The sequence below is a fragment of the Haplochromis burtoni genome, unplaced genomic scaffold, assembly GCF_018398535.1.
Source record: "Haplochromis burtoni strain Fernald_Lab_line unplaced genomic scaffold, NCSU_Asbu1 Contig_1123, whole genome shotgun sequence".
In the NCBI taxonomy this organism is placed as follows: Eukaryota; Metazoa; Chordata; class Actinopteri; order Cichliformes; family Cichlidae; genus Haplochromis; species Haplochromis burtoni.
Genome location: NW_024583484.1, coordinates 55,571 through 70,046, shown reverse-complemented (window position 1 = coordinate 70,046; position 14,476 = coordinate 55,571). Strand labels below are relative to the sequence as shown.

The 14,476-nt window shown below is 42.5% G+C and overlaps 1 protein-coding gene across 1 annotated transcript in view; it reads left to right on the top strand.

Annotated features, from left to right (window-relative positions):
• The first annotated feature begins 1,075 nt into the window (after nt 1-1,075).
• LOC102291958 (zinc finger protein 420) overlaps nt 1,076-14,476 on the top strand; it is a 30,338-nt gene continuing 16,937 nt past the window's right edge. The window contains exons 1-4 of the mRNA XM_042216572.1: nt 1,076-1,290; nt 1,946-2,345; nt 4,671-4,931; nt 6,281-7,267. Coding sequence (XP_042072506.1) covers nt 2,174-2,345; nt 4,671-4,931; nt 6,281-7,267 — 1,420 coding nt within the window. The 5' untranslated portion in view covers nt 1,076-1,290; nt 1,946-2,173. The remainder of the gene's footprint in view (nt 1,291-1,945; nt 2,346-4,670; nt 4,932-6,280; nt 7,268-14,476) is intronic.

Genomic DNA, 14,476 nt, shown 5'->3' with positions numbered 1-14,476 from the left:
GCTACACTACACACTAACTACACAAGATTTGCACTAAACGTCGCAAATCTGTCACATCTCAAAACATCTCAAAACAAATATTCTATAATTTTTTCATCACTCAAAATAAGCGTCAAACTCGCGGAAGCCTAAACGCCGTGCATTTATCGAGACTTTCAACCCCAGGTAGGCCAATTATGGATCTTCGGATCCACATTATGTCACCAGCAGTTCTCCACCATGAACTATGTTAAACACAAACACTGCTCACGCCTCACAGACAGCAGCTTACAGTCCTGCGTAAAGATGAAAGTGATTTCGTACAGCCCCGATTTGCAGAGGCTTTGTTCAGAGGTTCAGGAGCAGAAGTCCCATTGTAAAAATATCACGACAGACACGACGATGTACAGTGTTATCTTCATTTTAGATGTCAAAAAGTATTTGCGGCTCGGCTCCCAGTGTTTTCTTTTGCGTGGAAACTGGGTCCAAATGGCTCTTTGGGTTTTAAAGGTTGCTGACTCTTGGTCTAGGTGTATGATCCTGTCCCTGGGTGTGTGTAAGTGGTCCTGAGTTCAAATCCTGCACAAACCCATTAAGTAACAATCATCTTGTCTACTGTGTAAAGTTAGGTCTGCTAGGTGCTAAAGTGAGATACTTGTGGAGTTATATGACCCAGATACACACACCTACATACAGACATGTAAACTTAAGCAACGCAACCTTCAAGACCATTCCACTGCTCTGATGTGTTGAGAAAGGAAAAATATTAGGAATCTAATTATTTCTGTTACTGTCTCTGCTTCTAAACACTCCTGCTCTTCCTTATTTAATGATATACAGCAGGAGAATGCATGGAGGACCTGTGATAAATACTGTATCAATAACAAATATATGGAGGTGTCTTTCAACATGTTGCACATCTGATGCATATTTAGATGTTAACGCTGTCTCTGTGCGATATAAAATAGTTTAGAGAAATAAAATAGAGAAATAGTTTTAGAGTAGACAAAGAAACTTAGCTCTTCCAAGTGACCACAGTAGAGCTGAAGTGGAGGGGGCGGGGCCGACCAGGGTTTGGCCAGCTGGCTGTGAATGGGCAGGAGAGAAGTGACGTATCAGGAAGTGAAACGCGAACAGAAGTAGATGGCGGGAGAGCGGAAATACGTTAAAACAGGCGAAAAACGACAAGCAGAGTGAAAGTAAACCTGTAATGTGGAGGAAACGGACAGTGAGCGCAGTGTAACCGTGACAACGACACACGAGGACGGATTTAAAGTGATCATAAAATCGTCTCCAGACGGTCGTCGTTCGGTGAGTGGAACCAGATTCAGCAACAACAGCGATAAATACGCCTGTAGGGAGATGAAGAGTGCTAAAATACTGAGAAACGGCTCTCTGATGAGTGTTTGTAGGGATGTGGTTCAGCAAAATAAAGACACACGACTCAGTCAAATAAGCGTTAATGAACTCCACAGTCTGCTGCCTGACAACAAAAGAGCGTCTGTGGGGGTATGGGGAGTACCTGAAATAGAAAAAAGAAAAGAAAACAGGGACAATAGTGCTGGTTTAAAACACATATTACAGGGAGAAATGTAACGGCAACGGTTTGGCTGCTGTTATTAAGTTTTATGAACAAAGTAAGATGTACAGTGGATAAATTAGCTATGAGGTTAGACCTCCCCACCACGGAGATGGTTTTGTTCTGAGATGCTGTAAGTATCAAAGCAGCTCATATTACTTGTTTCTGTTTTATTGGATTAAATAAGAATGACAAAAGTTTCACTGTGAAGACGTGATTTAAAGATGACAGAACATATACATTGCACATATATCACATCATATCATGAGTGAAGCACTGTGATTTTTATCTTGGATGCAGTAATTTGCTAGAATTGGAAGAATTTGTCAGGGAGAGCCACACAGGAAGTGTGTACCTGATTTCCCTGCTTTACTCCTGTCTGCACAGGTGACGATAATGGATCTGTTTGCCAAATGCCATTAAGCTGTGAAGAACGAGAGGTGCTGTGGGTGTGTGGCCATGGCTGCTGTTTGATGAAGTGGACTGAACTTAAAGGAGAGACACAAATTAAAGTACTGATCCCGTCACATTAGTGCGGATTTGGTACCAATACCACTGTCGGTATCGCTTCTATCGATGCTTGTATCGATCCGCTCAGCCTGAGTTGAAGCAGCGATGAGTTCAGCTCAGTATCTGAGAGAGTTCATCAAGGAGAGACTAACTGCTGTTTGTGAAGAAATCTTCTCAGAGGTTCAAAAAACCATCGTCCAGTATGAGGAGGAGATCAACCGTCAGCACAGACTGCTGGATATCAGCCGGAAACCCGACAGAAACTCACACATCATAGGTATGGACGTGTTTTTAACTCTGTGCTGTTCAAGCTCAGATTCTTCAGTGTGACTGACTTTACTAGAAGATGTTAAACTAGGTATTTATCAGTGTTGTGGGTCAGTGTCCAGTGATGGACTATGTTGGACTGGTGCGAGTCCATGGTCACTGCTACATCCACCAATAAGAGACATCACTGTTTCTGTTTAGGGTAGGCTGGTTCTTTTCTATGATAATCATTAATAAAAGGCTTTAAAAAGTAAAATGAAATGAAATAAAACAAGCTTAATATCAAGATTCAAGATCACTTTATTTGTCACGTACATAGTTGTACCAGTTTAACACACAGTGAAATGTGACCTGATACGCTCCTCAACTGTGCAAAATAGAGAGACAAAAAACAATATATACAGTAAGTAAGTAGATATATACAAAGAGGACATTAAGTGTGATAAGTGAGTGAATTATGTACATTAAGTTAGAATAAAACAATCTGGAAATTTACAGTTCAAAATTTGGGAATGTACATTGTGTGAGTGGGGTGTTAAAGTGGCTTGTGCCACAATGAAGTCAGAAGGATCAGGCATGAAATGGGAATATGTGAGTCCTTTCTCAGTTCGTTATGGTTGATTGGGGGGGGGCTGAGTTAACACACAGATGGCCTGAGGGTAGAAGCTCCTCTTGAGCCTCTCTGTTCTTGTCCGCATGGTGCAGAACCTTCTGCCTGATTGCAGAAGCTGGAACAGTTTATTGCTGGAGCGGAACGACTCCTTCAGTATCTGAGCTGCTCTAGTCCAGCATCTCTTGGTGTAAATGTCCTGTAGGGAGGGGAGAGCAGTCCTGCAGCAGTGTTCTGCTGTACGGATCACTCTCTGAAGAGCTTTTTGGTCCTTAATACAGCTGTTCCCATTACCATGATGTGATGTTCTGTGTGAGGATGCTCTACGCAGCGCCTGTATAGAAAGTCCTGAGGAGCCCCGGAGAGACCCCGAACTTCCTCAGTTGTCGTAGGTGGTACAGGAGCTACCTAGCCTTTTTGGACTTGTGATTTTTGTAGACTGTAAGTAGAGCAGGGTGATATGACCAAAAATATTTATCACGATATACATTTGAAAATTTGCGATAACGATATAACTGACGATATAACTGACACTAGACAAAATACTTTACAACTCCACAACTTTATTAGTGCAAAAAACCCCATCAATGTATTTTCACTTGAACAAGCAGCTGTTTTTTAAGTGCATTAAAGTTATATAACATTTAAGAGTGCAAATGCAAATTCCTTGCTGACAGTTTAACCAAAAGGCATTTCCAGTGAAATGGGCTGACATATTATGACCATAACCATGTATAATATCCACAAAACTTAAAAAGAAGTTTTATATACACACACACACACAAACACACAATGCAGCACAGTACGTATCACTCCGCGAGGCTCCTGACTACGATAGCTGTAATGCTCCAACAATCCATCAAGCGGTGCGGCTTCGTAGCTTAGCAAAGTCGCACTAAAACATTTGACAGATTTTCGAGCGCCGTGTACATAAAATCATTTCGAGGCCAGTAAACACAACCAGAATTCATACATAAGGCACACGGGATTATAAGGGGCTCTGTCGATTTTTAGAAAAATCAAAGGATTGATTTTAAGTGTGCCGTATTTTCCAAACAACACGGTAATAACGACGGCCCGCTAGCGTGCTCTATGAAAAATAGTGCTTTGTTGTGTGTCTGACGGACGAAAGCTAAACCAGTTCCACACCACTGAAGTTGCAGCATTTTTACAAACCAATTCTGGTTCATCCGTTTCATTCAACGATCCACTTTCGCTCTTCTCATTTTCTTCTCATTCTGCGTCGCCACCATGTGCGTATGTAAACAAAGGTACTGTGCATGCGCGTTTTGCCCATATTCTATCGCGATATGTCATTTTCCTATCGTTGCCCAAAATTACACCGGTATTACCGTGAACGGTATGATATAGCCCAGCCCTAACTGTAAGCATATTGTGCTCTAAAAATTTACACCAGATCATTTCAAACGTGGAAAACATTCCTGCAAAAAGCTGCAGTGCATCAAGGCATGTGAGGGTGCCACCAGGGAGCGCCTCAGCTGATGAAAATATTTTATATTTATGTAGTTTATTTAACACGATCAACATCTCACTGTGACACCAGTCACGCCACAATCTGAGCTCACTGTCTCTAAAACATTTGTGTGTAAATGATCACCATTTATTCAGGTTTTGATTCATGCTTTTGTAAAATAGTGTTGTGTGTGTGTTTTTTGTATCAACACCTTCTCGATTATTGTTCTTGTGTTTCTTTGTTTTCTCAAGGCCTCCCACAACAGCATGACTGTGAGGAAGAGGAGGGTCTGGATGAGCAGCAGGTCTGTAACCAGCAGAGGAACTCCAGTCTGGACCAGGAGGACCCAGAGCCTCCACAGATTAAAGAGGAACAGGAGGAGCTCTGCAGCAGTCAGGAGGGAGAGCAGCTTGGACTGAAGCAGACTGAAGGCATTATCGTCTGGACTGATGAAGAGCAGCTCAGACTGCTGGGGACCATCTGGAAACCTGAGATAAACTTGCACAGAAAGGGTATGTAAAACTATGATGGGCTTAATGACAATGAATATGACTCACGTAGGATCCTAATCAGAGCTTAAAGTTATTTTTTTTTTGTCTTTTTAGAGGCACAGGAAGAATTGAAGTCCAACTGTAATAAGCAACATGAAGTCATACTACTGCTTGCTCATCATCACCTCTCTCCTTAACCTAACTTCAGCTAACGTTTCGCATATCTGGCTTATTAGCTGTAGTTACTACAACCCTGCACGCGGCCCTTGTTCCTGAAATAAATACCACTCGATTTCTCGTTTCTACAGAAAAGCAAAGGGGCCAGTAGGAAAATAAGGAATGGGGGAGTCATATCCCTATATTTAACAATGATAATAACAAAACTTATTTGTATAGCGCCTTTCAAGAAACCCAGGGGCACTGTACAAAGGAGTTTAAATAAATCAATTTATAAACATACAAAAATGCTAGAGTTTGAAAGGCTTTGTTGAAGAGGTCAGTTTTACGTTTCTTAAGAGTCCAGTGATGAAGTGTTGCAAAACTACAATGGGAGAGTGTTTCAGAGGGTCGGGGCTGCCACACAGAAGGCTCTGTCACTAGAGGTTAACGCGAGGGACAGAACGCAGATGCAAGGCAGAGCACCATAGTGTCTGAGACTGTGCGTTTGGCTTCAGCAGGTCGCACAGGTATTGAGGGTCGGGGCAGTGAAGAATTTTTGAGTGAGACTTTGGGGGCCACAAACAGGAGCACTGTTTTATTACTGTTTATATTGGGGGGGGGGGTTAGATGGCACGTGATTGTGAGGGTAAGTTGTGTATCTTCAGCATAGAAATGGAAGCAGAGACCATGGTGGTGGGAAATCTGAGCAGGGGGTACATATAAGCCCCTTTTCCATTAATGCCTATTCAAATCGACTCGGTACGATACGCCACGACTCAACTCAAATTGATCGATTTTCCATTATAACCAAGTATGCGTGTGTGGTGAACCGTGCCAAGTCCAGCTGAGTAGGTGGTAATGAAGAAAGGGCATAGATGGTGAAAAGAAGAGGTCCATGCACAGACTCTTGAGGCGTAACAACTACAGCAGAGGTGGAGCAGACATCTTCCATGGTGACAAACTGTGTTGGTTTGCAGAGATGACACTGAAAGTAAAGTACCAGTGAGGTCAAGATAAGGTTAGCCTGTACTCTAACCTTCATGTTCCTGCCTTTTCTTCTCTAACAATGCCTCACCCACTCCTCTTCCTTTGTCTTTAACCAAGACACAGGCCTAAGAGTTAAGAGCAGAAGGTTACTGAGATTTAAAATGACTCAGATGTTTGGGTTGTTGTTGTTTTTTTCTATCATTTCTCCCAATTTGTCTCTTCAGACCTCCGACACCAACACATTTGTGAGAAGGAAGTTCTCACAGACCAGCAGGCCTGTAACCAGGAGAAGAACTCCAGTCTGGACCAGGAGGATCCAGCGCCTTCACATATTAAAGAAGAACAGGAGGAACTCCGCAGCAGTCAGGAGGGAGAGCAGGTTGAACTGAAGCAAGAGACTGATATCTTCATGGTGACTCGATCTTATGAGGAAAGTGACCACAGTGAACCAGAGTCAAACAAAGAGCAGCTCCTTTTTCACAGCTCTCCTGAAGCAGAGAGCCAAGATCATGAAGACAAGCATGTGGACTCAGAATCAAGTAAAAATGCAGAGCTGAAGAAGAGGAAACACAGTCAGAGCTTGGACAACACCACTGTGTCGGAGAGTCAAAGTAAATCTGACAAAGTGAAAAAGTATGTACAATGTGAAATCTGTGGGAAAACCTTACATACATCTAATCTGACTGCACATTTAAGAGTTCATACAGGTGAGAAACCACATTGTTGCACCACTTGTGGCAAAGGATTCATTCAGAAATCAAATTTGAAGCGTCATTTGAGAACACACACAGGTGAGAAGCCATTTACTTGTAGCACCTGTGGGAAAAGTTTCGGTCTGAAACCAGAGTTGCAGCGCCATCTAAGAATTCACACAGGTGAAAAGCCACATTGTTGTAACACTTGTGGGAAAAGATTTACTGACCTGTCAGGGATCATAGCTCACAGGAGAGTCCACACAGGTGAGAAGCGGTATTCTTGTAGTACTTGTGGGAAAAGATTCATTCAGAAATCAGGAATGAAAACTCATGTAAGAAGTCACACAGGTGAGAAGCCGTATTCGTGTAGCACGTGTGGGAGAAAATTTAGTCATAAATCAACACTGCAAACTCACGTAAAACTTCACACGGGAGAGAAACCACATTCTTGTAGCATCTGTGGCAAAAGCTTTGTTCAAAAGCCACACTTAAGTAGGCACATGAAAATTCATACTACTTGAAGTTTCGTGCTTAGATAAGATAGCTGTGAGTAGTAGTAGTAGTCTGTTGGTCATAAAGCTCACACTGACCAGAAGTTTAATGACTGCAACACTTGAGTGAAGAAGTCAGTATTTTTTGTGTAGAGCAGAGCAGTAAAAATGTTTTTATTTAAGGATGATACGTTAAGATTTCTGCATTTTAAAGCCTATCACAGCTGACGTAGGCTGATATGGGTATGCCCTGGACAGGTCAGCTCCTGAGCTAAAACATAGATGGTCAATTATTCACACCTATGGGCAATTTGGCAAGTAACTAATGCACCAGTTAATATAAAAAAGTATAAAATCAAACCCTTAAAAAACAGCAATAACAACAATATTCATAATAAAACAATCAGGTGTCACAATAAGATGCCTCTACAAAAACAGTTCCTGTCCACCACAAGTCAGAGGGGCACATCACAGTCCTGATATTTCCGGGGTGTGTCACTCCTCTTGCTGTCCACCTCGAGACGGTGTATAAATAAGCGTTTGCCTTTAGTGCCTTTTTGGACGGCATCGTTGTCTGTGACAATGGGAACACAATCTTCTCAGCTCTTCTGCTGTGAGGAATGCCTGTCTCCATGCTGACACACCAGCTCCGCCACAAATTCTTTGTGTGCCATGGGCAGCACCTGCATGGCACTGATCGCCTCACGGTGCAAGAGGAATGCTTTTCTTGTCTCAATCTCCAGGAAGTGTAAGAGCACGGTCCCGTACCAGCAGCAGTCTTGCTGTGGGTGGACTAATACTGAATGAACTGGTCTAGTATGTCAGCCCCTCTCACAGCCCAGTGTCCATCTGCATCCTCCACCTTTCTCTTCACCCTGGACATACAGGTGGATGGTGGTGCACACAGGCACCTCCCACGTGTCCATCCACTTCACAATATCAAGTGGGTCATCTCTGATCCATCTCACAGATCCTAATTCGCATTTTTTTGTTGAGAGTATTTTCCCTCCCTCCCAGGCATTCCCTGTGTAGATACTACATGCACCACATCTTGTGCTGGTCAGATCCAGGAACATTTGGGACTGGTATAAAACAACTGTCCATGTAAACATGGCATCCTGTGCTAAGCAACAGCTGAAAAAGGTTCATCACCACATCATAAGACATCATCACTTGCTTTTAAAGTCTTAACAGTGTATGTGATGAATCTAAAGGTTGATTCAGCCAATGTAAAACCTTTCATCCCTCATTTAGTTGGTTTGACCGTCATGTATTGTGTCATGCCAGGCTTTGCTTTAGGTGCCACCATCCTTTCATCAACTGCCAGTTCCCTCCTCGGGTGTTAATAAGCTGGCTGCCACAGAGGATTTCATAATTTTTTACCACCTACTCAGGATCAGTGAGGTGGATGTTCCAAAATATGGCTCTGGACCTGTCTCTTGTCTATATGTCATTGATGAAAGGGGCACAGACAAGGCATGATTGTGTCTCCATGATTGTGTAGTCTTAGTCTTGGCAGCGATATGTAAATCCCGAGACCAAAAAGCTGATAGACATCTTCTGTTTCTACATCAGTCCATTTGTGTTCTTTGGCTAAAAACTGATTTTTTTTTTTCTATTTTTTGCAGCATTTTGGTTTGTGTCAGCACAGCTTGTGCTGAGTGTGTCAGTGGCGAAAAACAATAAAAACGGGTCTTTTAGACTACAGCATTCTCTCAGTTGTCACAGGAGTTACGTCCCGGGACCCCCGCGATAGGGGAAAAGTAGGAAATTGTGTCTTTATAGCAAAAATAATTAGAATTATAATCTAAAAAAAAAAAAGAGAGAATACCATATCACGGGTTTCGGCGGCATAAAGATGCTTTTTATTTTATTTTATTTTTTTAGAATAATTATTGTATATTCAAAAATGTATTAATTATTTATAATTTGCAATAATTATTATTGTTGATTAATTATTATGTTTTAATTAATTTATCAGGTTTCTGCACCCTCTTTGCAGAGGCCCTCGTTCTCTCAAAAAATTAGATTTGAGTAAGAGTACAAACTCATTCTGATTTAAAAGCCAAGGAATAAAAGTGGGTATTTAGACGAGCTTTGAAAGTGTCCAATGTTGGGGAGGTCCTGATGTGGTGAATTGTTCAACCAATACTTTGTTTTTTTGCCCCCGATCACAAGGGCATGCGCCGTGCTTAGAAAACCCTTCCTATCAACACAATGTTAAAACTGGTAGTTTTTAGTCTTCACTGTCAACTCAAATTGAGACGGATTCAGTGAGACTGCATCTTGCTACTTCATAATTTTAATTCCGCGAGCTTGTTTGGAGGCACTGGTGTGTCTGTCGACTAAAGACATAACTTTACCTTTGCATTTAAAATTTAGTGACTAATATTTTTATTTTTCAGTGGCAAAGTATTCAAAATCTGTGGATCTTTAACTCTAGCAGAGAGCAGATGATAATTGTACAAGTCAAACAGTTCAATATTTGTACAATCTCTTGTTTCGGGCATTTTTCTAAAATGGGCTTCAAATTATAATTGATGAGTCCGTATTACTTCCCAACATGTTAATTAATTAACATGTATTTTTTTCTGATCAATAATTATGGAAAAACTATCACATAATTGTCTTATGATTGATTGAGAAACACGTTGACAGTTTTTAATTTTTTTAATTGTTCAAAGACAGGAAATTATTTTGGAGTCACTGTGAGACACGAATCATGTGCCTGTTCAGTAAACCTTCAACCTTTTGAGTTTTTGCTGTTTTTAAATGATAATAGCAAACAATCAACTTGAACACTGCTGCTAAGAATGCAGATATGACTTAAACCAGTTATATCCTCTCAGTGTTGTTTATTCAGTTTATATTATTTATTTTATTATTGTATCAGAAAAATCCTGATCCTAGATTTGATGAAGGTTAAAGTTGTTTTGCTCTGATGGTTCATTGTTTAGTTCTGTTGTTTATTAGTGTTTATGTTGTCTTAAAGTTTAAATAAAAACTTGATTCAAACATCTTTTGAGTATTTTTTTCTGAGATGAAACCTCTAATATGAACATGTCTCGGGGCATTGTACTTGGTATAAGCAGCACTGACTAACCAGGAATCCAGTGGTGGGAAGGGTCAATTAAAAGCCTTGAATGAGGTTTGCTCTATTTCTAAGTAACTCCCAAGTAACTGGTATCCTGATTAAATTACCTGGAAGAAATCGACTGGATGGCTGAGCCACGGAAAATAGTGGAGGCTCTCTGATGATGGTTTCACTCATGTTTACAGCGCAGCTAATTAGAACACTGTAGATTTAGACATTTTTGTTATTTTGCAATAAGAAAGTTGCACCAATCTGAAATTATATGCAAATAACTTGGAGTGATTTAAAAGCTTTTCTTCTTTGGGAATGCGCTTGGACTCTAGAACAGGGGTGTCAAGCTCCAGTCCTCGAGGGCCGGGTTGCAGCAAGGGATAGATATAAGTTTCATGACACTGGCTTGTGCTTTCAGGTGCATGATGGATATAGGCATATCATATGGAGCTGCTATGAGCTGAAATGGTGTTTGCCCCCTTGCTGTTTTGTTTTTTCTTTTAATTTTGTCACACTTAAATGTTTCAGATCATCAACTACATTTAAATAATAAAGATAACACAAGTAAACACTAAATACAGTTTCTAAATTAATGTGTTAATTATTGCTGCTTGACCCCACCCACCATTATAACATAAATTAACCTTGGTGTACCACATCTTTGGAAAGTTCTATTTCTCTAGCTGCATCCAGGCCTGAATACTGCCACACTTGTTCTTAATCAAGAAATCACTTAAATAGGACCTGCTTGACAAAGACAAGTAGACCGTGAGATTCTTAAAAGCCACATGTCTCGCTGTGATCCAAGGAAATTCAGGAACAAATGAGAACAAAGTAATTGGGGTCATGCTCATAAACCTTCCAATGTGGCTTAAGCACAAGAATTCTGCAAAGATGAGTAGACCAAGATTCTTCCACAGTGCTGTAAAAGACTCATTGACAGTTATCACAAACGCTTGATTGCAGTAGATGCCTTTAAGGGTGGCCCAAACACTTATTAGGTTTAGGAGGCAATCACTTTTTTCACACAGGGCATGCAGGTTTGGATAACTAACAGGTTTGCTAACATGTCCAGAACTGAAGTGTTCTAGTTTTTATTTGACTATGAATTTATTTCAACAGTCTGAAAGAAATTCTTTCTAAACAAAATTTGTTCCATTTAATTTAAAGTTTACCCCAATATGTAGCAATGTTTTATAATAAAGTTTTAGTGTAGCTGCCCTTTAGTGAGAAACAAGAAGATTGTGTTAGTGACGTGGTTATTGATGTGGTCTTGCTGCACAAAGGCTCTGGTTCAAACTTCACGCTCAGCTGGAGCCTCTCTGTAGAGTTTACCTTCTCCCACAGTTTAAAAAGATGTGCTAAATACCTTAACTAAAAAACGTACCACAGACATTAACATGAGGAAACAGTTCTATTGAAAACTGATCCACAGATTGTCTGAGATCCCCAAGGTAACATTTTGATAAGAGCTATGAAGTGCTGATCACATAGAGCTGCTGTACCATTATCGAAAGCTGAGCCAAGGAAACATGTTTCTACAAAAGACTAAAGCTACAACATTTAATAACAGCTGCTGCTAATCCAACATGGTTTACAATCCTACTGTTACTGTTAATTAGACACAAAAACACCCGAGGTAACTATGATGTATTTACTACCATGCCTTTTTTTTTTTTTTTTTTTTGGCCTGTCCCGTTTGGCTCTTTTGCCATCAGAATTGTTGTCTAAAGGCAAAGAAAGATGCCCAACGGATTTACTTTACCAAACTGACCATCCCAGCCTTGCCGTAATGGTCCATTTGATTCACCTTTTATTGTTTATTTTATTTTCACTTACTGAATACGGGACAGACTTGACTGGGGGAAAGAAGGAGAAGGAGGAAAGAGAAACAGCTGAGAAGAGGGACGGGGGAGAAGGGCAAAAAACAAAAACCAACAAAAGCAGAGAAAAAAAAAATGCATATATCAATCACCTGGATCACCTGCTGAGAAAGAAAAAAGAAAGCAAGCAGAAGAGAACAAGAGTAATAGAATAAACAACATCACAATGATATATGGGAATATGACAGTAAATACTAAATGTTAAACATTATTGTGCAGCACATAAGATCAACAGAACACAGTGTGCTTTGAGGTAGGAGCCAAAAAGGGTGTAGTTTGTGGGTGTGATCACCCGTGTGTACACCTGTGAGCATGGACGCGCTTGTTTTTTGTTTTTTTTAAAAGGTTCCTTCATGTAATATCTGCTAGAGGGTGTGGGGGGGCCACAGCCCCGTCCTCCAGGGCATGAAGCAGGTGATGGAGGAGATCAAAACTCCAGACATCCAGAGGCCCCCAGAACACAAGAGACCAAGGAAGACCAACAGAGGGGCAGCTGCGCCACTGTCCCGAAAGAGCTGAGGAGAGTCCCAGATGAGGGCTCACTCAGCAGCCGCGGAGCAGAAGCCAGGGGGAGTTGCAGTGACGAGCCCGTGAGCTCCGCCGGCAGCCAGCTGCGCTGAGTGACCGAGCCCCAGGCCGAGAGGCCGGGGGCACCCCACCTCCGAAGTGGCCCGAGCGAGCCCCAGGCTCCAGGCCCCGATAAGCGGCCGCCAAGGAGTGAGCCGGTGTGTACCTGGACGCCCATCCCCGGACACAAAGAACCACCAACGCACCGATGTCTGAGGGGGTCCGCCACTGGCAGGGGAAGTGGTGGTAGGGGGGAGATAGGCCTCCAAACCTTGGAGGGCCTGAGATGTCCCCAGAGAGGTGGCGTCTGATACCCAACCTGACATATAGACACAGACATACAGGCACACACAGACACAAACATCCATTCCCACCCTCATGCTCTCATATGCACTTACTCCACACTCAACCAACGTGGAGACAGACATAAAGAGACGTTGTACACACGATCACACTCCCCAAGCGTACTCTACGAACCGGGTCTAGGTCCCGCCCCTGGAGGGGGGAACTGCACCCAGACCCAGGTGGTGTTTCCCTTTTCCCTGCGGTGGGGGGAGGCAGACCGCCCCGACTCCGCAGCAGCAGGAAGGCTCCACACTCCAGACCGCAGTCGGACGGCCAACTCCTCCTCCTAGTCCAGCCCCCCTGCTCCAGCAGGTCGCAGAGAATCAGGGGTGAGAGAAGACTCCAAACCTCCCTCCACCCGCTCATTGTAGTGTTGATGCATGTGTGTTCTAAGGTGCATTTAAAACCCAGGAGGGCATGGAGCTACCTGCCAGAGAGCAGCAGGTAAGCGCATGGTCCCTCCTGCTAGCCCTCAATGTCTACGTGTATTTAAACATTGAGAGGTGGGCAACGATGCCAGGGGTGGGGTGTACACCCTGATGGTACTTTGGATTCCGTGTATCGTGCCCACCCCCAAGATCCTATATGTATGTGTAATGAGAGTGTGAGTAATGTGAATGTCTAAGTTGTGGGATAAAATTGAGGCAGAGGCAGCCAGAAGGGGACAGGGGGGGGGGTAGCCTCCTCTGCACCCTGGTGACAACCCCTACTCCAAGGCTCCTGCATGTGTGGGTGTGCACTATGATGTATTTACTACCATGCCATATGCCAGTCAGGGGTATCTGGAGCTCTCAAGTGCTTGCCGTGAAATTGAGTCTGGATTTCGTGAAAAAAGGAAATTGAAATTGAATGACCCCCCCCCCCCCGCTCCTCATTCATCATCGGGTCGTCTGCTTGTCTTCACCTCTGTTTCTCCTGCTTAACCTCCCCTGCTCATCATTTAGCTCTGGGGGTTCCTTGGAGATGCCGTAAAGCTCCACCTGCTTCCTCGCCAGCAAACTTGCTTCCTAAGCTGCAAGTGTGATATCTCCATTTTTCCATGGATACACAGTCTTTAGCCTCAGTGCTGCTGTCCTGCGCGCTGAGGCACAGCTGTTTAGCTCACCAGCTTCTTCTTCCCGGAGAAAGCAGCACTAATGTTGCAGATTAGAAACTGAAACTGTCTGATGCTTTAAAGTGCAACAACTTAGAAAAACAAAGTTTTCCTTGCGACCTGTTCATGAACATCCTTTGTTGCCCAAACCCTCAAAATACTGAACAAAATCTTTTTTGTTTAAAACAGCTCCCTGATGAAATATGATTCTTAGTTGCTCGATCATGTTTAATTTCGGTACTAAGGAAATGTTCATTTCAG